The 22,500-nt window shown below is 40.6% G+C and overlaps 1 protein-coding gene across 1 annotated transcript in view; it reads left to right on the top strand.

Annotated features, from left to right (window-relative positions):
* LOC138021134 (uncharacterized) overlaps positions 1–14,012 on the top strand; it is a 17,399-nt gene extending 3,387 nt beyond the window's left edge. The window contains exons 2-13 of the mRNA XM_068867998.1: positions 429–763; positions 1,037–1,313; positions 2,206–2,540; positions 2,824–3,103; positions 5,477–5,612; positions 7,871–7,994; positions 9,147–9,234; positions 10,524–10,547; positions 11,802–11,931; positions 12,555–12,657; positions 13,282–13,363; positions 13,975–14,012. Coding sequence (XP_068724099.1) covers positions 429–763; positions 1,037–1,313; positions 2,206–2,540; positions 2,824–3,103; positions 5,477–5,612; positions 7,871–7,994; positions 9,147–9,234; positions 10,524–10,547; positions 11,802–11,931; positions 12,555–12,657; positions 13,282–13,363; positions 13,975–14,012 — 1,952 coding nt within the window. The remainder of the gene's footprint in view (positions 1–428; positions 764–1,036; positions 1,314–2,205; positions 2,541–2,823; positions 3,104–5,476; positions 5,613–7,870; positions 7,995–9,146; positions 9,235–10,523; positions 10,548–11,801; positions 11,932–12,554; positions 12,658–13,281; positions 13,364–13,974) is intronic.
* Positions 14,013–22,500: the final 8,488 nt, after the last annotated feature.

The raw sequence follows: 22,500 nt of genomic DNA, 5'->3' as shown, positions 1-22,500 counted from the left end.
GACCAATCAGAGCACGCGTAGGTTCCTATCTATATTATAATCAGTGATAGCTAGATAGTGAGTAGCGTAGCAGTGTGCGCTTGTTAATGAAATGACGGCCACTTCTTGGCGTTTTAGAAGTGTCTGTGAAGAGGATTTAGATAAAGTTTTGAGCTACTCGTAGATTTGTACTAAAGCAATTAGCTTATTCGCACTCCATTTCAGCGCGTGATAGTTCACAAGACCGCGGCCCCAGTCAATTATCACGCGATAGAAATCTCAAGCTCATAATCTAATTGTTTATTAGAGGTTTGGTGAAGTATAAAGACCGAATCAGTAAGGAAAAGTTCAGCCAAGACTGAAAAATATACAGGGATCTAATTAGGCCAGATTTATGCCATGCTTGAACCTGTTCACTTGATCTGCTAATAATGTTTATCTCATTCCAGACAGTCCTGTTTGCAACACCAAGGCGGATGTGATTTTTCTGATCCAAGACAGTCAAGGTACTTCCCCAGCGACAGTTGGAAACATTAAAACCGTGGTTAAAAGAATGCTGACTCACCTAAGCAGTGAGTCAACTGACTTCAACTTTGCGCTGGCAAACTACGCTTCGTCGGCACGGATGAGTTGTTTCGGAACCGCACAAGAGACAATAAATTACATAGACAAGGAATACCAACACGGAGGAAGCGGTCGTAACCGGTTAAAACGTGCCCTGAGCAAAACGGTCTTGAAACAGTTTGAAAAGCGTCCTAGCGACAGAAAAACAGACACAGCAAAGGTGAGATTTACGTTTGGCATTTTTCCTAATTGGTGCAAACTGTGTGACCAACAACTTTAAGTTAACTGTGTGATATCTGGCTTTCAACACATGTTGGTATCAAGGAAATAAAAATTCGAGAAAAATATTGTTAAACTCGAACCTTAATTATATTATTACAATAAACAAACATACTCCAAGATAGCAGGTCTCAAATTCAAAGTCTATTATTAAAATTGTCAGTGATCCTGTTTTTCATTTTTCTTATTCACAAAATCGTTTCCAATTTTGAAGATTCTAGTCATATTCTCAGACGGGAACACGGTGGATAAGAATGGAGACATTATGGACACATTCCAGCTTGAAAAAACAGCTAGGTTATTGAGAGTTGACAACAAAATCAAGATAGCTGGCGCCCTTATTCCCAACACTGAGAACACACCACGAATACAAGAGTTAAAAGGCATCGCCACAGAACCAGATGACGCCATAGAAGCCGATTTTTCTGCTTACCTTGACAAGATCGTAGATCTCCTAGAAACCCAAATAAAGGGATTCGCTTGTCCTTATGGTAAGAAGCTGTCTTTTGTTCAGGTGAAACGTTATCTTTTTATTTCAGTCTCTGTATAGAACTGGCAAGTAAATTACAATAGCCTTCATGAGTACGTTTTTCCCAGTACAGGGGTGAGGGAGGGGAGTAGTAGCAAGTTAGGAACACTCCTTGGAATTTTTAAAGGAGATTTGTTAAACAATTTTCTAAATTTCGAAGCAGTTTGGGGGCGAAATTTGTCGTTATCCCGGCAGACCCTGGCAGTTTCCTAACTTAAAAAAAATACGCTAAACAGCACTTTGCAGTTGTATCTTTTGTTTTAAAACCAGTGAAATGAGTAAGCACACCCTCGTACTTTTAATGCAGATATCGATCCTATTTTTGTAAGGTTCAAAAACCTAAAATTTAACAACATTATTAAATGGGTAAAGTTATATACCTTTGCAAAAATCGCCCTCTTCCTAAGAGTTTCAATGCCCTGTTTTTACTTAATTGCAACATACATAAATACGATACTAGATCTCGAATTAAGATTTTTTTTTTCGTTTGCTCCTACTATGGAGCAAATGTAAAGAAATTCTCACTCAGTTTTCAAGGCCCCAGACTAGCCTTATTGGCTTCCCTGGCCTTCCTTGCCTTGGCAAAAAAAAAAAGGGCAAAAAAGAAAAAACAAAAAAACAAAACAAACAAACAAAAAAATAACAAGATCAAATATTATGCGTACATTCTTAAGAGGCGGATAACGACAAAAAATATACATTGCATCGTATCCAGCGCCTACTGAAACAATTTGTCAGTGACAACGCCTTAATTTATTATCACATAGTTGATCAACAGTAGATTAAGTATACCATGTGATTGTCCGGAAGATCTGCAGGAAAAATGAAACAGAGAAAATGTTGTCTAATTACAGGTTTTTACTTTTGCACGGACAAGACGGATGTAATTTTTCTGTTGCAAGACAGTCAAGGCATTTCCTCAGAGACAGTTGAGAACTTTAAAACGGTATTGAAAAAAATTAAGACTAAACTAAGTGGTGTGCGAGCTGACTTTAACTTTGCTGTGGCAAAATACGCTACCTCGCGGCAAATGAGTTGTTTTGGAAGCGCAGATGAAACAGTCAGTTACATGGATAACGAATACCAGCACGGAGGAAGCGGCCTTAACCTGTTAAAACTTGCCTTGAGTAAAATGGTCTTGAGACAGTTTGAAAAGCGTCCTGACGACAGAAAAGTGGACACGTCAAAGGTGAGTTTTAGTTTTGGCTATTTTCTGTTTTGGTCAGAAACTGTGTGATCAAAAAATTCAAGTTATCTGCATTATCTCAGGGTTTTATCAAAACTGGTATCAAAAAGATAGAAAATTTGGGGAAATTGCTAAAAGAACCAGGTCTCAGTTATATAATTGCAAAACTAGAAACTCACCGCAAGATCTTTATTTCCACCGCTGGGTCTTTATTTCCGAATACTTTTGTTCAAAATGTCAGTGTTATTTTTAATCTTTATTCAACAAATCGTCTGCAATTTTCAAGATTTTAGTCATATTCTCAGACGGGAACGCACAGAATGAGAATGGGGACATTATGGACACCTCCACACTCGAGCAAACAGCAAATTCGTTGAAAGGCAACAACATTGATATGATTGGTGTCCTTATTCACAACACTGAGAAAGCGTCACGAATACAACAGCTGAAAAGCATCGCCTCTAAACCAGATGACGTCATAGATATGAAGGGGGCGAGGGTCACCAGTTATAACAACATCGCCGACCGCCTGGCATTTCGGGTGAAACGATTGGTTGGCTGTCTTGGTGAGAATCTTATTAAATTCATTCTCTATTTTCCAATTCTCCATAATTCCCCATAAAAATAAAAATGCCTCTAAAAGTTGCGCGTACGCTTATCATATTTGCGGAGCATTATGAAATTTTTCAGTTAGTACGCGCGTTGTGATTGGTTAATTTGGCGGGCCGTATTCTCCAGTACGGTCCACGAAAATTTTAAGCTGTTTTCGTTGCCAAAATATTTCCTGATTTATCCCTTTTTAACCCTCTTATCAAGTAATAGTTTAAAACTTTCTTTTACTTTTGAAATTGTGAATTAAAACTTGCTAACGATTTAAGAGTCACTGACTTATCAACGATTTCAAATTGACTCATTTTGTTTTCGAGGTGCGTCAGAAATTCGAAGCCGCTTCGCGTGAAATCGTTCCAAAACCCGTCAGACACACAGCACAGATTAAATTAATATCTTACCAACCTCGTTTTCTCGGTTCGTAATGTAAGTTACGGATCCTCGTTTTTCCCTTCGATTTACGGCCCGCGCGCTTCGCGGTTGGACAATAAATCGACCATAAACAGTAAGGTTGTCGAATTGAGTTAGTAAGTGGTATATATGTACCATGATGGCTAAGCTACTGAAAACTCTTGAAATGCATTAAACAATGATCCAGTTTTAAATAAACAAGTTACAAACTGAATCACTGGATAATGCAATTCAAGAGTTTGACACGGCCATCATTGTATGTGAGCCATTATACCAAGCTCTACAAATATTGCAAGCATATGCGTAATTTTTAGAGCGCGTTCTTATTTTTACATTATCTTATACCTATTCCAAGCGTCGTTTCACTGCCGTTCTGACCTAAATTCAAGGATTAAATTCAACTTAAGCACGGCAGGAGCGCAACGTTTGAAACCACTCCTGAAGTTGGACGGGTTGAATTAAGTTCGGCACGACTATTTAACACGACAAACCTTCCCGTCCCGCAAGGCAGTTTGAAACCGCAATTTGGTTTTTAACGGCGTGCTCTTGCCGTGCCGAATTGAATTCGTAGCCTTCTGCAGCAGCTGCCGTTGCTTTCTAGCATTTAAAATATTCTTCAGCCAAGCAAATTTCTTCCGATCCTTCGGCGCGACTGAATTAAATTCGATGTTTAAAACCACTGCCGTTCTTTTGTCATGCCACTGGCGAGCCAAATTCATTTGAGTTCGGTACGGTAGCAGCACGAAGTTTGGAACAGGCCTTAGGTTTCTATATTTTGGGGGCGTTTTTAGTGAAACAAATTACTTCACTCGCCCTTGTTGGATATGAGATGATTTGAAGTTGCTTGTTGGCTAACTATAATTTCACATGCAATGTGTATTCGCGAATAATTGATAGATATTTAATCCAAAAACTCAGCATAATTAATAACAGGGCCTGGAGAGTACCTCCAGTTTATTTTATGCCAATATAAAAGACTTGTATGTGGACTCTGGCTTAGCCTGTTCCAGGCTCTCAGATAGTCGAGAAAACGAAAAGAACTGCGTGTGAAAAGCGAGTGGGGGCTTGGGTCGAGGCGAGGCGGGAGAGCCTGTAAGCATCTTTTTAAATTCTTCATTCCACCCACTTTGCAAATAACCTTTCGCATGTCAAAATGTCAATGTCAAAGTGTTGAAAAAGGGCGGCATTGTGTGGTCCCACGCGAGTTCAAGCGCAATTCTTTTATTGTTGTTCAAAGGTGATGCGTTAATTCTCGCTTGTGCGAGTACGTTAGCCAGAATTTAAGGCACTTTTACGAAAATAACTTTACAAGCGAACGAAGGCATTGTCAAAGCAACCGGGAAACGAGTGTCAAGGAAATCACTTACGGGAGATTTAGCAAATTCGACCAAAAGACACGACCAGTTCGAAAGCTGTGAGTTCCCGACGCTCTGTTGACTTTTCCAAGGAAAACAGAAATCTGACCATTGAAGTTTCTGGCCTAGATGATAAGTTGGTCTCATCAATAAACTTCAGCTCTGATGCATCAGGACAACCGATAATGAATGTGAAAGATTGATATTTCATGTGGATGGCTTCAATTGCATTTGCAGTATACAGACACGTAGCCATCACCTTCGCTTCCTGAAAATCGCTTGATCTTTTAAAGCTTTAAGACATACAACGGAAATACAAGCCTGCTTTCGGCAAATCGCAGAAATTTAATTGACCCTAGCTGGTGAATTCGAATACGCAGCCAAGTATTGCTTAGAGATGCTTACAGGCTCTCCCGCCTCGCTTCGACCCAAGCCCCCACTCGCTTTTCACACGCAGTTCTTTTCGTTTTCTCGACTATCTGAGAGCCTGGAACAGGCTAACTCTGGCTAGTTTCGATGCGCCTACTAAAAAAAATTCGTGACAACTTTGTTTTTTTCCTATAGTTAAGTACACAGTGAGAGTTAACACCCCGGACTCACATGTGAAGAGTGACTACGAACTGACTGTAAGGATCAGAGGACAAGGGAAACAGAAAACTGCGGATCGTGTCTTCTACGAGACAACACAAGTCAGGAAAAAGTATGTAGCACTGACAAGAGTGCTTGGCATACGTACTTTTCGTAGTCATCTTTTGTAGCTTTGTGCCAGTGGCTCTCCCTACTAGATTTCAGATTTTTCAGATTTTTTATTTATATGCACTGTTTACAAAATTTATAGCATTAACAGTATTTAGAGAAATAACATCAATTAAAAAGAGAAAAGAAATATAACATTACAAAGCCAAAATAAAATGTGCTTAGTGACCGCTTTCGTGTTGGCTAGTTGGTTACTGACACGACATATTAATTACCGTGATCATAGTTAATAGATGTAGGCTGGTTATGAAACTGGACAAGTTTCTTTGTTTCATGTTTTTGTTCGCTTTTTTGTTCTTGACCCTGCACAAAACCCGACAAAAACATGCTTTTTTCAGAAGGATAAGTAATCAAAAGCTTCGACTAATTTTGAAATTCCCAGGGTTTCATAACCAGTCCCTAGATTAACTATGCCGTGATAGACATCAAAAAAAATTACAATGGAAAGAAAAAATTTATAAACAATAAACACGTAAAAGGATGGCAGAACATAGATAAGCTGTATGCAGAACATAAGAAGGTTACGCAGAAGAGTAGGATTGAGTGTTTAGAAGGTATAGTTTATATTGGTTGTAAATATGGAACGAAGTGTAAGGCAGTTTTTTAGAATTTTGTTGGAATAGTTTCCCCAAGTTTAGATGAAACAAAAGCGAAACTAGAGGTCCCATAGTTATTGCTTGCTTTTGGCCTATGAAAATTTAATGGGCCATTTCCGAGTTGCTGTTTATCTCGGTTTCGAAGTGAGTCTTGGTGCTCAACTATTGTAAGGGAAATGAGTTTGATTTGCATAAGAATAGTACGCAAGTCATTTCCATTTGAATGGTTGTGCACTAGGCTTCGCTTTGAAACTGAGGCATGCAGCAAATCGGAAATGGGCTATTCAAAAGCAAATCTGGTATTGCGGGCATCTATCTCAGAGAGGCTTGTTGGGATGTTTGTTGAGCCATTTAGAATATTATGCATACAGAGAGCCACTTAAAATTTGTGCACATTTTCATATTTGGGAATTCCTAAAAGATTGTAATATGGTGTAGCATTATCTCTGCTATAGACAAAGAACATGCTTCGCATGAAATTAATTAAAATTATACGTAAACTAGTTTTACATGCACTACCCCAGGTTATGGTTGCATTGGATAGGTATGGATAAATGAAAGAATAATATATCTGTTTCAATGTATGAAGGTCTGCAAAATATCTAAATTTAGAGATAAATTTATTCTAGGACCTTCTAGGGTATAATGTTTGGAACAAAATATGTTTGCAACGACTTCGCTGTGAGAATTTATATCTCTTACTACGATTATCAGTTGGGTAAGGCGCGATGGAACTTTAGTGACGAAGTTTTGGACTTGGAATTACGGTGTTGCCATTGGCAACGTCCCTCGTTTTCAATGGTAACAATGCGCTTTGCTGCCAGTGACGTCAAAGGTCGACAGGTTGCCACTAGAAACGGAGCTAGTTGCCGTTGACAACAACACAAGCTGAACGTTACAGCCTGGTCACCAAACTTTCGTCTTACTCAACTGATTGTTGTTGTGAGGACAAAAATGAATTCCACCCGCGTCCACAAAACGCGATTCCGTTTCCTTCCAAGATTTCTCTTTAAACGACCACCCCTACCAATTCAAATATTTACAAATACATTGGCTGAAACTTTATGTCAGGTCTTCCTAAAAATTTTGAATGTGAGCTTAGGACTGTGTTGGAATTAACGAGCAGAACAAGACATCACGTCTTAGAAACAATACCAAAACTGTTAAATCCCAGTAGTTTGACATAACAGTTTTTATGTCAAACTACAATGATCGAACAGTTTTTGACGTCGTTTCTAAGAACAGGTACACGCTGTTACAAGCCTTTCCTTCACGTGATCTTTTCAGCCAATACTCTCTCTCCTCTCGGGGGAGGACTAATTGTTCCAAGTTGTAGCAGACAAGCCCTGGGGTACTCCCCGGGCTTAGGTGGGGATGTTCAGTGCGTTCGTTGAAACTCTTACCCTAATTTAGACCAGAGTATAGTGACTTTCGATTTCGATTCAGCTCTCTATATCTGGACTCGTTCCACCAGGAATCCCTTCAACTGAACCTGCTTATATTTGTCAGTTCCCTGAACTTAAGGCAAACAGAAAAGCTTTGAACTGTAAATTTTAGAATATCGGTAAGTTATTTGAGTTATATCATCTGTTGTTTTTTTTTTTAGCAACCTATATGTGATTGTATCAGAGTTTTATGATGTTGATGTTGGTACTGTGAAGAGGATTGAGATAAAACCAAGAAGAGTCGTAAACAGCTTTCTCGGAACTGGCACCTGGAACCTTAACGAGGTAAGGCAGGTAAAAGGTAAAGTATGCATACAAGCGAAGTGGCTCATCAGGCCGGAGTTTATCCCAGTTTCAGTAGCATGAAACGACTAGTAGTATTTCTACTCCCCCTGGATGGGATGCAAGTCCATCGCAGGGTTATCTCCAGCATTACATTCCCCGGTACCCATTTACACACCTGGGTGGTGAGAGGCACCGTGATAGTTAAGTGTCTTGTCCAAGAACACAACGCAATGTTCCCGGTCAGGGCTTGAAACCGTACCGCTTGATCCGGAGTCGAGGGCACTTACCATGAGGCCACCGCGCCTCTCACATCTTAACGAGGAACAGCAATGTACGACTGTTTTTATTATTATTGACATTAAGTACAATGCGTTGCTCAATTATATATTATTACTTTGTTTCTATGCGTTTACTGATTTATGAACGACACATAAATTACCTAAAACACATTACTTCTTCACCTACCTACTTACTTAATTACTTGCTTACTCGCTTATGTTCGCAAATGTGGATTAAAAGACTGGTTTATATCAACAAACAAGCGGAAAATGTGCGCATTTTTCGACCTGGTATCTGCAGTAAAAGTAATAAACAATTATTGGATGAGGTTTTTTGTGATATCCGGAATAATCAACGTCGAGGTAAATGTTATCAGCCTCAGCCTTCGGGCTCGGCTGATAACACTAACCGAGAACTTGATTATTTCGGACATCACAAAAATCGAATTTAATAATTGTTGTATTATACACTGTTTTAAAGAAAATAGCGACAAACGCATGATCGTACCGAACAGAGTTTATTTTCGACAAGCCATGTTCTTACTTCGCTGTACGTGAACTTGACATTGCTCTTGGAAATCATGCATTCGCATAGGGTTAGAGGGGGGGTGGGGATGGTTAGGTGGTTAGAAGTCGCTTCATGCTACGGAAACCGGGTTAAGCTCTGGCCCTAATGGGCCACTTGACTGGTATACAGACTTTACCTTACCTTAAGGCAATGAGAAGACAGATGGTGATTACAATGTATAATAATAGAAATAATTAGCTCTAAACTAGCCATTAACTTTGTGTTACTCAACTGCCAACTGCCACTCATAGAATAGTTGTTTTTGTTTGGTTTATTTTTGTTTGTTTGTTTGTTTGTTTTTATCAGGCGCAGGTTACAAAGGGAGACGAAACCCGAACTGCTGTGTTCAAGGAAACCATTCCAGTATGGCCGCGAAGGACTCACTGGTATTCTGGTACGTCCTGACACCAAATCTTTACAACAACTGGAAAATATTCTTTGCTTTACAAATCTAATGCCCATTCATACACTTAAAACTCGACCTTATTCAAGTTAAAATTCTCGAATGCACTCATAGATTAGTAAAAGGCCAACAAAACCACAAAAAAGGAACGAAAGAAATAAAGCAAAGAACACGAAAAAAAAATAATAATAAAATAAGAATGGAAGAGACTGAGGTGCCGTATTTAAAACCACTCTATGCCTAAGGTTTCCAAGGGCTATGACAGATTTCTCAACTTCCATATTGTTTGGGCCGACTAGCGGCCGAATGAACGAATTGCGAATTGATATTGATTAGGTCACGTGTTTCGGTAGCACATGGTTTAGGTCTAAGCAGTTTCGTATCGGGGACCTTGAATGTTACGCTCGTTTGTTGAAGTTTTGCACTTTCCCTACCGTTTCAACGCACATAATACGTAAGTATCAGGCTTGCAATTTGCCTTTACCCAGTGAATTCTTTTTTTTTTGGTTCAGTTTTTACCGCAGGCGTAGACGACGTAAATGATTTGATGAAAAATCTCTATGCAAATTGTCCCCAACACATATTACTATAGGTAATCGTATGAAAGAGAGTGCAATTCATGAATACACCCCGACTAATAATTAAAAAATTCCTTGCTTATTTATTATACGCTACCCCCTATATATTAAGTATTGTAATGCATTCGCTTTAAGTCTGATTATGCATTTGATATAATTTATCCACTTTTACTTGTATAGGGTTACTTTGGTATTAGTTACACACGACCCCTTAGGCATGTAATGCTTTTATTTTCATCGTGTTGAAGAAAAGGGATTTCATTTACTTACTTACCCCCTCCCCCGAAAATTGCCACTGGCGTGTCCCGTCGTCTCTTCTCGCGGAGGCAGTAGACCTGCTCCTCTTTATAACCTCTACTTTGATTCGTTCTTGTTAATCTGCATCTCTTTTGTTCTTGATGCTACGGGCATTGTTTGTGTTGTTTACTTATTGTTTCGTTTGGCCAATTATAAAGAACCTTGTAAACGGTGCAGGTCTGCCCCGCGGAGGAACGTTGACCTGGCTGGATAGGCGGTGGAAATCAAGCGTACACCGGAGAGAAGAGAATAAACCCCCTATTCATGCTCTCTTGGTCGCACTAAGAGAGCATGAATAAGAGAATTATTCCCCTTAGTGGCAACTGGGTATCCCAATATTAAAGTGTATAACAAACAGCTATATAAAGTAAATTTCATAAAATTACTTCGTATTTTGCTTTGCAGCAAGTGCACGGCTTAATCCCTACGGTAAGTAGAATGGGAATGAATCAAACAAAGTGTAAACAAATTTTTATTATTATGAAAAAAATTAGTGAGTTAAAGTTAAGCAACCGTTCTTATAAGAGTACTTGGAGCTAGAAGTCGCTGAGGTCAGAACGGTCGAAAGCTTTTAATCCTCAACTGCTTAAAATGTATTTATTATATAAACTGCAGTGTTTACAAAGATGTCCAATTTAGCACGTTAAAAATTACAATAATTTTACTATAATGATATTAATGACGTAATGTTTGATGTCACGTCATGCTTGACACTTTAACTGTACTTAAATTTGTTGGTCAATGATCGAAATATCTTCTCCGAAAGTCATCTGCAACTTCGATAATCTTGGGCAATTTTCGGAAAATATCTTCGGAAACGTGGCTGCCAACTACCCGGAACACGTGGCGCTCAAATGGAATATTTTCTTCAGAGCGGAAGTGATGATCAAGCGTCCTAATAAAGACTGCATAGGGATCTTGATTACCCGCCGGATCGGGGTCGACAACACCTTTGAAAATATCCTGTACCTCCATTCCTGCATAGTGCAGAAGCTGTGAATGTTTCTCCCTCGCGTTATCTAAGCCTTTTCCTTCGGCGTAATACTCGAATGCTCGTTTCCACTTCTTCCAGTTGCTTGCCACTTGTGATGAAGATCCCGATAGATCTAGCGTTGGAAGGGCTCTCTCAGCCATTGAGGCAAATCCTCGTCGCCAATGTAGTGTTTGTAATCGAAATAAAACGACAAGAAGTCAGTAATCCCAGCACAACAGCCTTTTTTAATCAACAACAACGTCCAACTGTGGTCTCCCGGATGTAGGCTAGTTCCCAGTACACCATAATAGTCACGAGTGTTTTACTGGAAAATATATCAAAACCACATCCGGGACCCCAGTGGTGTATTTTTCATATCCTCAGTAGTGATCGATTATTATTTCACTGATATCAAGTTTGACCCTTGAACTGTACTTAAATTTGTTGGTATATGATCGAAATATCAGATATTGGATATGTGCGATAGACTATATTGATCACTCGAAGATATATTCCATGTCTGCGCGTGACCATGTATTATCCTCTGCTGCGCTTACTCGTAAGATACATGTATAGAGTTGAACACTGGAAGTTTCAGATCTACACGCGCTCATGTATATTTGTATTATTTTAGATGCATGCGGAGCCTGTCTTATTTCATGGCGTACTCTTTTCATATTCATGACCATTCATGTTGTTTATTTCAACAGTTTCCTACTCGGTCAGAGTTTACGGACCGGACACAGATGCTGAAAATATTAACTCAGTGGCCGTTAGGATTATAGGAAAAGATGACTCAAGCACTAAACTTAAATACTTGACCGACAAAGCTACAGAAGGGTATGAAATGTACCTCAAACACCTCGAATATCATCAGAAATGCTCCGCTTCGCGAAAGAAAAAAAAATTGCTGCGCGTCGTATTTTCAACTCTCTTCTCGGTGTTAGATATCGCGATGAAACACTGTCTCTTACGTTTGATATATGACACATGGCTTCTGCCCAACTGGCAGTGCCCCGGTCGGGGGGAAGACTTCCGGGGTTGCGATCGTACCTGTTCATGGATAAAATTCGTGATTTGGTATAGCGTAACATATTTAATAATTTGACCAATGTTTATCCTAGCAGCTGGAAACAAAATACGTTTGAAATCATATCTCAGAGAGAACTGAAGACTTTTATAGGTGAAAAAGGAGGAGGCAGGGTGGTCGAGTGGTCAGGGTGCCTGACTTGAAATCCAGAGGTCGCGGTTTCAGGTCCCGCTCTGACCCCTAAGCTGGAGTTGTTTCTCGGTAGACGCTAGTCTATCGATGGTCGGCGATTGTAAAACGAGTAGCACTGGGGTCGAGAACTGGGCTTCCTTTCAAAATTGCCGACGATTACTCTCGTCAAATTTATCTCCCTTACGATTGCATGAAGGGTAAATCTGTAAAAATAGGTTCTTATTGCTTCTTTTCACTTTAGGAACCAACTTGTCATCAAAGGGAGTTTCAGGGATATTAACGTGGGTCCTATTGAGTGGATTTGGGTACAACCACGGACACGTGCTGATTGGACTCTTAAAGAGGTACAGTGATATTTCCGGTAAAAGTATTGTGAGTTACGTAGTTTAAAAGGTTCAGGTTCTGGCACATGCACCCTGAATTAATGTTCCCCTACAAAGGGAAAAACTTAGGGAGGTTTGCAATAGACCTTTCCCGCATTCCTACCAACAATAGCACCAGAGCGAGGTTGGGGTGGGCATTTTCATACATCTGCCGTATTTTAGTCCACCCTGACCTCGACTTGACGCTATTGTTTATTGGAACGCGGGAAAGGTCTATTGTATGTTGTAAAACCAAAACCGATGACATCGCCCTGACCAATCATGAAGGAGGTAGACAGTCCAGTTAACCAATCCGCACACTCAAAGCAAATGCATTTAGCCGGCCCAGAGTTCTGGACAATCTATGCAAACCACTTGTACAGGCCCCCAAATGATCCCCGGACTGCAAATCATCCCCAAATTGTACCGCAAATGATCCCCAGGACCAGAAATTTCGACTCACCATTTGAAGCCATAATGTAAAACCAAAGAAAATGGTCTGCTGCATGATTTACTAACACTAAACTAAAACTTTACTTTTGCCATTACATCGTCTTAATAAATTCAAAACGTCGTGGAGTAATATTTGTTTTGCTTTTGAAACAGATAAAGATTACAAGGGGAGAAGAAATCGTAACTGTAGTGTTTAATGAGGAGATTACCGCATGGGCTGAAACAAATTATCGAGGTAGGTCAGATCGGCTGACTTGAAATTAATCAAAATAGTATTTATTTTTTGTTCTTGTTGTCATAATTGTCGCAGCTCTCACAAGCTGTTGTTGTTTTTAGGGTAGGAGCATTGTTTCAGTTGTTTGTTTATTGTCCTCTCAAAGGGTATCAAGCCATTCGTATAAGACCATGTGAGAGCTGACACCCGAGCGCTGTTGTTGGCTCCCTAGAATCAAGTTGTTATGGGGACACCCTCCACTTCTCGAATAAAGCTAATTTGGGTTTAAAGTTTCCCATTTAGCGGTCTAAATTACCATGAAAGTATTGATCAAAAAATTTATGACAGTACTTCGAAGATAGAACTGATATTCCTACTTCATTCAAGTACTATTTTTTTCTTTCGATTCCCACTGTGTATTGGTTTCGCGTTTTTCATCTACCTAGAGAAAAATTGATGGCCAAAGATAAATTGTAAAACATAAACTGAGTAAATAAAGCAGTATCGTACTAATAATAGTTGCAAGTAAAGGTAGCTGTATTTATAATACCATAAGCTGATTAAATTTCGACCCAAGACAGACAGTTATTAATTATCAGTTAAATAACATGATTTTGCATTTCCTTTTGCAGGTAGACCACAGGCGTCAAGCCCGCCGTCTGGGTCTTAACGGTCAGCGGAACGGGAATGGAGCACAAAAAGCATGCGCATAATCTGCAATGCAAGGAAATGAGTGAAAAAAATAAAAGATTTATGATTGAATATTGTTTCGACTTAATTCAAGTCCAACTCTCAAATTTCTGGGATTCCCAGACGGTTACAACAACAACAACAACAACATTATTGGTACTCATACCTAGAATTAAAGGATACAAAAGTAAGTTTTAGTTTTAAAATAAAGTGAGTACATGACTGCCCGAAATAACCTTAATGCTGCAGGTTATAGTGAAATCATTAGGCCATCCCAATAAAATATTTTGTTTCCCATCGCCCAGTGTCTTTTTGTGGTGGGTGGGTCGGTCGGGCAAAAATAAACCTGAACACTTGAAGGGGTCTGGGTTTCACAAAAGGCCGGGCAAGACGAGCCCGCATCATGCTACGGACGTTTAGCCAGCCCGCATCATACGGGAGATGGTTTTGGGGGCAAAGTACATGCGTGTGCTCCGTTTTCGTGTATCACGCTTTGTGTATCGGAACTCGGCCCGCTAAACCACCTTCTGTAGGCTACAGAAATCACAGGAAGATCTGGGGGGTGATGATCGAGAGCCGCAAGACTAGTTTGTCCACAGCCATTCCTTCTTTTCTTTCTAAGTTACAGACGAATTCGTGAGGCGAGGCGTAAGTTAGATTTCAGCCCTTCTCTCGAGGCCATTATACGTTCCTGCAGAGTGCGCGCTTCCTTTGCCGAACAGCGGCAGGAGTTCGAAATAGAAGTGGAGGGGGTGGGGCGGGGTGGTGGCTTATGATCGGAATCTTGGGTTTAAAATTATTGGGTATCCTCCTACGTAGCCTACGGGTAGCTGTGGGTAGGTTACACGTAGGTTACCGCTTAAGGACACCCCCTCGTTAGCGGACACCTGGTCCGGAAGCACCTCAGTTTATCAGCGGAACCCCCTCCAATCTGGGGCCTTTTTCAAGGCGTACGCTAACGGAAGATTTGTCAAACTCCGTAAAAATGTCGCATTATACTGTGATTTGATAACGACTGAACTTAAGGAAATTCTATAGAAGTGTCTAAAGAAATGCTCTAACTACATGTAAAATAAGTCCTTAAATAAGGGAACGTTTTCTCAGTTTATCAGCGGGACCCCCTCCAATCTGGGGCCTTTTTCAAGGCGTACGCTAACGGAAGATTTGTTAAACTCCGTAAAAATGTCGCATTATACCGTGATTTGATAACGACTGAACTTAAGGAAATTCTATAGAAGTGTCTAAAGAAATGCTCTAACTACATGTAAAATAAGTCCTTAAATAAGGGAACGTTTTCTCCGCATGTTTGGGAGGTGTGGACGGAAGAGTTTCTGTTTTTTCTCCTATCCGTCGCACTTTCCCCACGGGAAATGACAAAAAATCTACAGTGAAAAATCTAGTAATGCAGAGTGATACACGGATAGGGCTATATATTTCTCTTGCTGGGATTTTTTTTCTAGAGCTCCAGTTGGCACTCAAATGCATGATAAATGGCGAAACACTAACCCTACCACTTAACAAAAGGCCTCCGCGATCCATGTGATGTAGCTCACATAAATGCAGAATTTTAAACATTTCACGATGTGGCTTTTGCAGAGCATAAATGCCTAAAATGCAAAGAAGTGCGCCAAGTTTTATAGCTGACCTGCTAGTTCATTTAAACCTTTAGTTTGTGCAGTATTTTCGAGTGTTTGCCCTTCAGAAATCCTCAGAAACCCCTATCAAAACCATCTAAAAGCCAGTGTATTTATAGAAGCCAATCAGAAACCAGACCAAACCCACGTGGGTCAGGGAGCCAATAAGATTTAACCTAAGCTGTTAAGGATTAGTCAATTTCGCGTGTCTTTGTCGTCCTTAAAGTCTACTTTAAAACCTTGAATGACGAGAAGGAACGGGAAATATTCACAGAATTAATTCACATTTATATTTTGGGCCCACACAAGGACAGAGAAAAACTCTGACCAGGGTGGGAATTGAACCCACGACTTTCGGGTTAGATCTCCGCCGCTCTACCGACTGAGCTACAAGGTCAGACGGGAGCAGGCCGTGGGAACTGAAGAGTTCTTCCCTCTCAGTTAACTCTGTTTAAAATATAAGTGCTACACGGCGAACGTTTGTATAAACGTAACCTTTCCTTGATTTCCAACATGTTAATTCAGTCGTTTTGCGTTTTTCGCGGAATCGTTTTTCCAAGTCGCTCTAAAAATGCTAAATTACTTTTCTTGGAGCAACTACAGAATACAGGGCCACACAGGGCCAGCACATGCAAATTAGTTACAAGCTTTTGTAGAACGAGACACACAACAATGGGAGCTTTTGTTATGAACTTAATGATATGGAAATCAGTGGCCCTGTATTCTGTAGGATACTGTGCTCTGTGGTGTATTTGTTCTTTTGTATATTCATGGTTAAGGGAAAAGGTTTAGGATACTTGCTTATAATACAGGATACTTGCTTATAATCATAAGCCCATATGGTTTCCCCGTGAGCTTCCTCGCCAGAATTTTAATATTACTGTAGTTACGACGAATTTTGTAAAACATCTGGCGAACAAAATAAACTGAAACTGAAACTGAAACTGAATACTTGCTACGCCAAGCTATTCTAAAATCCGACAGTAAACAAAGTTATGATGTGATATGTTTTGAAAATCGCGAGCGACTTTAATTTTCAACGAGAAGCACAAGAAAAACCAATTGCGATCATGTGGCGCCATCGTGAACTAATAACCACTGCAATTCGCGCTTTATTTAGCTGTGAAAAAGAAGCAGAGGCGGTGAACTCGGAAATGATCTGAACATGTCAGCCTCGATACCAATGTTCCCCTTTTCTTTTGCTTCCAAAGCGACTCTCTAACGCACTTCAATAACCCGAGATAACTGAAATGCCATTAAAAAAGTGCATACCATCACGCAGCGACGACGATGCCACGAAATCAGGACATTGGCCAAGATGTCGCCAGCACAACAAAAGATAAGATTTTAATGAGCAACCATGCTCAGTTCAGGTCAAGTATGTCTAGTTTATTCACGCTGTTTACCTCCCGTTTTCTGCAATCAATGGGGTGAAATATAACGTTTTAATAACAAGTTGAACATACAACAGTCAAGATTTCATCTTCTACATAATTGGCATTCCTACTAATCTTCTTGAATGGTTATTGTTCTCTTACATAAACCTATGATCGCACCAGCCTCCATCCCAGTGTTATCCGTCCCATTTCCGAGGACAATAGTAGGAATTGAAAAGAATTCTGGGATTCAAAGTTGCATTGTGTACAAGTAAGAGTACCCTCCCCCTGAAAAATAAACAGGAAAAGGCAAAGGCAACACGTAGGCTGGAGGTTATGGAACAGAAGTCAAATTTTAACGTTCAGAAGACCTGTTCGTTAGCGTTGTGGTCGTTGTTGCTCCCTGATATATGATAAACCATCGCACTGGAGATTACGGGCAACTGGGGCTTGCCAGAGGTTCCTTCATTGATGACATTTCTGACCCTTCCAGGATTTTTCCGAGAGATCCACGAAATTAACGCACCCAGAACATGCAACAAAACAGTTCTCAAGAAATCATCTGCAGTCGCTCTCCCATGGAATGACTGGCCAGCCGAAACTGCTGACAAGACAAGACAGCAAACACCACAAAAAGAAACGATGCACGCAAAGACAGCACCGCAGTCACGCCCAGCCTCAAGGATCATGAAAAGTGCATAGGTCAGGGCAAGACAAAAGGATGAGACTGTCAGTAAGACAACCAGACTCCATGTTGGGTTTGTCATGATACCAACCACCAGCCAACAAAAGTGGTAAAGGGAGAGATTTGCGGCTGTTCTCGTTACAAAACGAAAGAGGCATTCGTGCGTGCAACAAGTACATCTACAATCCAACCAAAAGAATAACATCATTGCTTCAAGAAGGATAGACCCAAGAATGACATAAATGTCCCACAGCGCACTTCCGGATACTGAATACATAACAACAATGATTAAAACCACGAATTCCGCAAAAAACAGGAAAATGCTTAAGCCTTTCGCGGATTTCACCAAAGAATGTCGATTGTCATTATCAAACACGTTTAACGAACGCAAAATTAAAGAGGAAAGATAAGGACCCATTAGAAAAACATAAAGGCAGAAAGACCATATAACTGTTCTAATATATGAACTGCGTCCAGTTGCCGTTATATTTGGTGTATGGACCTCCGTGACGCATTCAGCTGTATTAAGTCTGGGATCCCGTACTCCCGGACTGATGGCAACATCCTCAAGCTGCAAAGAAATAGATGCTTTGAAATTAATCCCTGAGGACATGGATAACAAAGGTGTAATGTACCACGAAAACCACCGATCTGTGGAATGGGTGGCAATTTACGTGTCTCTGCCCCGCCCACTTTTGCTTGCAAATAATTAAAATTCTTAAGAGGTATAGGCAGAACTGAGCGCATACGGAAGGCTCTATAATCGAGGAAAAGGTCTCGGAGAAGACTTGAGGATGAAGATTATACAAGACATTATCGAAAAAGGGGGAGACTTCACCGCAGATTTCTTCGTGGGAGGTTTTTCTGCGATTGCCAAAGAAAACAGAGATAAATTTTGAAAACGTGTTTTTCAATTGTTGCGGTTGTTAAGCCCGTGGGAAGGGAATTTTATCAAAATGTTTAACGAAAGTGGGCGGGGCAGTGACTCGAGAATTCGGGCCCAATCCACAGATCGGTGGTTTTCGTAGGACAAACGCTCGTGAGCTTATGAGAAATCTATTACTTTCGTCCAAAAGAAAGCTGCTATTTAAAGGCTGATGCTTTTTTCGCAAGCTGAGGAACACCTGTAGCAGTAAGGCAAACTTTCCTCTATTATTTCGACTTCTTTAACACCAAAAGGCGTTTAGTGCAAGTTGTCAAAGAATGTTATTTCCTTATGAAATTGTCTCAAGGCATTTTCAATTGGAAAAATGCTTCTAAAGGGTTTCTGTGTGATGAGCACGAGCAATCAAGACCGGAAAAGATGCATCGTGGGAAATTCTCAATGCCGTGTGCTTCGGGCATTTAAAAATGGCTGCTGTTTATTCAAATCTTTAGATACACTTGCAATGAATCCTAATAGCAGAGTACTAGTTATCAACCCCGCCAGCTAGTTAATTCACTTGTTACAGTTGCACGTAATTGGCACCGCGTGCATTGCTATGGGTGAAGAGAAATTTCCGCTTAGCCTCTTGCCTATCAGCGACAAAAGAATTCGTTGTTGTTGTTGTTGTTGCCTAAATTGACAAATTTCATTCAATATAACTACTGCCTGCGAAATTTTTGTAATTTTATAGCCTTTGGCAGAGGAAACTCAACCAAATTTGACACACCTTCGCGTAAAAATGTCAGCTGAAAAAAATTCTCAGGCAGTAGCAGTAGTAGTAACAGTAGCAGTGTTGTAATATTAGTGACAGTAATTTTAGTAGTAGTGATCATATAGTAGTGGTAGATTAAATAATAGGCTTATTTTTACTTAATATTTCGCGTAAATACTACTTGTGGTATTTCGAAAAAAGGTTCTAAATTTTACTCCCCGATCGGCTTCTGAAATTATGTATACTAACTTTTAAATATAACTTGTGGTACTTATGTCATTTGTCACCACAAGTCAGGTTAATAGTGCAACAGTAACGGTAAAATAAGATGATATCCTCAACCTACATTGACTTACCGCAGCAAGAACACCTTTAATAAGGGCCTTTTTGTCCGCCTCTGATGAAAAATTCGAACAGAAATCTGGGATACATATCGTTAGATCCTGCGTGGGTCATACATGTCCAATACACTCGACCTGAGTTGGGTTGTCTTCACTCGCAGGCGTATTGAGTCCGATCGCGACCGGAACCGGAAATGGGTGCATGGCGCTTGATCAGTGGTACCGGAAGTAGGGGATAACAGGAGCGAGGGGGGTTGAAAAAGTTGGCAAACAAACTCGATCGGATCCGATGGAGACAGCTCTTCCTGGCAAGAGTAAATCGGACTCTCGGAAGTCAGTTCGCGCGTGACAGAAAATATCTCTCAGCCATGAGGCGAAACAAGCGCATGCTACATGTGAAATATACGTCGTTCTTAAAAGCCATGAGGCGATAAAAGCGCGCTACACATGTAACATTAGCCGTTCTTTACGACAAGAGAGGAAAGTCAACATCACGAAAGATTGCACTCGACACTATACCTCGTTCTTTAAAGCATGGAGCTGAACAAGATTTTCACAAATCTAGGTCGTTGAATTTCCGATTGCGACAGAAATTCTTGTCATCCAATCTCCGACAACAACAAATTATTAGCTTTTCATTCAAATCCACTGATTTCAGTGAAGAAGCGTTTATTGATAAAAATGATATTCTTTATAGATCGCAGTATGGTTTCCAAGATAAACATTCCACTCAACATGCAATACTTGATATCGTCAACTCCATACAAAGGAACATGGACAATAAATTGTTTTCGTGTGGTATTTTTATCGACTTAAAGAAAGCTTTCGATACAGTTAATCATTCAATCTGCTCAACAAATTCAATTACTATGGAGTCGGAGGCATTGTTAACGATTGGTTTTCATCATACCTATTTAATCGCACCCAAACAACTGAGATCAATGCGTTGATTTCTGATTAGGAAATTGTCCCATGTGGTGGTCCACAAGGCTCGGTGTCTTGCGAACTGACATGCGGCAGTCCGATGAACTCTTGCCACCGCAACCCGTCTCCATCGGATTCGATGGAGTGCGTTTGCCGACATTTTCCAACCCCTCCTCAACTATACTTTGCTGTATATGTACTAAGTCTCTCGCGAACTGACTCGCGGAAGTCCAATGGATTCTTACCACGGCAACCCGTCTCCATCGGATCCGATGGAGTCCGTTTGCCGACATTTTCTACCCCCCTCCTCCACTATACTTTGCCGTATATTTACTAAGTCTCTTGCGAACTGACATGCGGCCGTCCAATGAACTCTTGTCCCCGCAATCCGTCTCCATTGGATCTGATGGAGTCCATTTGCCGACATTTTCCACCCCCTCCTCAATTATACTTTGCTGTATATTTACTAAGTCTCTTGCGAACTGACTCGCGGCAGTCCGATGGATTCTTGCCACGGCAACCCGTCTCCATCGGATCCGATGGAGTCCGTTTGCCGACAATTTCCACCCCTCCTCAACTATACTTTGCTGTATATTTACTAAGTCTCTCACGAACTGACTCGCGGCAGTCCGATGGATTCTTGCCACGGCAACCCGTCTCCATCGGCTCCGATGGACTAGGCTTTGCTGCATATGCACTAAGTCTCTCGCGAACTGAGTTCCGGTGAGTCTGGTTGCTCATGGCCTTCGTCCATCGGACTCAGTTTGGGTGTATTGGACAACCCTCGCGTGCGTGGTGTGACAAGAATAGCACCAATTGATAGGAGTTCCAGAACTGTGGCAGGGACAGCAGAGTAGAGACAATTCAAACTCCAAGTATAATGTGTTATTGTGTCCATGAATTTGCACTTTGACAATAAGAGATGAAGTTAGTGATGGATACAGAGCAGATTCAATGTTAAAACCGTTTTCCTCTGATGGGCTCATGGCTCGTGTACGACGACCTGACTGACGTCATAACATGTTGTACGACGACCTGAATTGTCATAAAACAGTAGGAACACAGGATCAGTAGGAACATAGGATCCTGTGTTCCTAGTAATTGTATGTTCCTACCGATCCTGTGTTTTATGACAATTCATGTTATGACGTCAGTCAGGTCGTCGTACACGAGCCATGAGCCCGATTTTTGTTTCCCGTCAAAATTTGTTCGTGAATATTAATCAATAAGGATGAAAAATGCTACTTAAAAGCGTGTCGCTTAGTGAAATCCTGTGCTGTATTTACTAGTTCAGTCTTTGCATGGATTTATTGCGATCTTCTCTCAGTCGTTACATTTATTCGGCAATGATTTTTCAACATCACTGCGATCGGGGTTTTTTCTCCTCGTTTGGTCACAACGAGGCATAATTTAGATGTTCTCTTTCCTGACACCGCAAATCACACAGTAATTTTCATACACGATTTTTTTTTGTCGAAGTTTCAAGGTTCCCTTTATTTACATATCCAGCCTGGAATCTAATACAATATGATTGATTCATTCCGAGCATGCGCCTGCAAGTAATACAGGACTCTATCTTTTCCCGTCTGGGTTCCAGGCCCATTTTCAGGGCGGGGTAAGAGGGAGTCCCGGAACAGGATTACAGTCTGATATAACTCAACAATGCACTCGACGCTTTTTTTTATTTCTTTAGTAATGTTGAGACTGAATGGATAAGTGTATGAAAACAGAAACCGATATGATGATACGTTGAAATGCGTAAGACAGAGTTGAAGGGAAGGAAAAGATGTTTTAGTGTTTTTAGTCGAGTTTTTAAGGGGGTTGATAGCTGCTAACCAGAAAATTGTCCAGACTGCCTGGAATAGATTAAT

The sequence above is a fragment of the Montipora capricornis genome, chromosome 10 (genome assembly GCF_036669925.1).
Source record: "Montipora capricornis isolate CH-2021 chromosome 10, ASM3666992v2, whole genome shotgun sequence".
Taxonomy (NCBI): Eukaryota; Metazoa; Cnidaria; class Anthozoa; order Scleractinia; family Acroporidae; genus Montipora; species Montipora capricornis.
The sequence above is the reverse complement of the archived record's forward strand: the minus strand, read 5'-3'. Positions and strand labels throughout refer to the sequence as shown.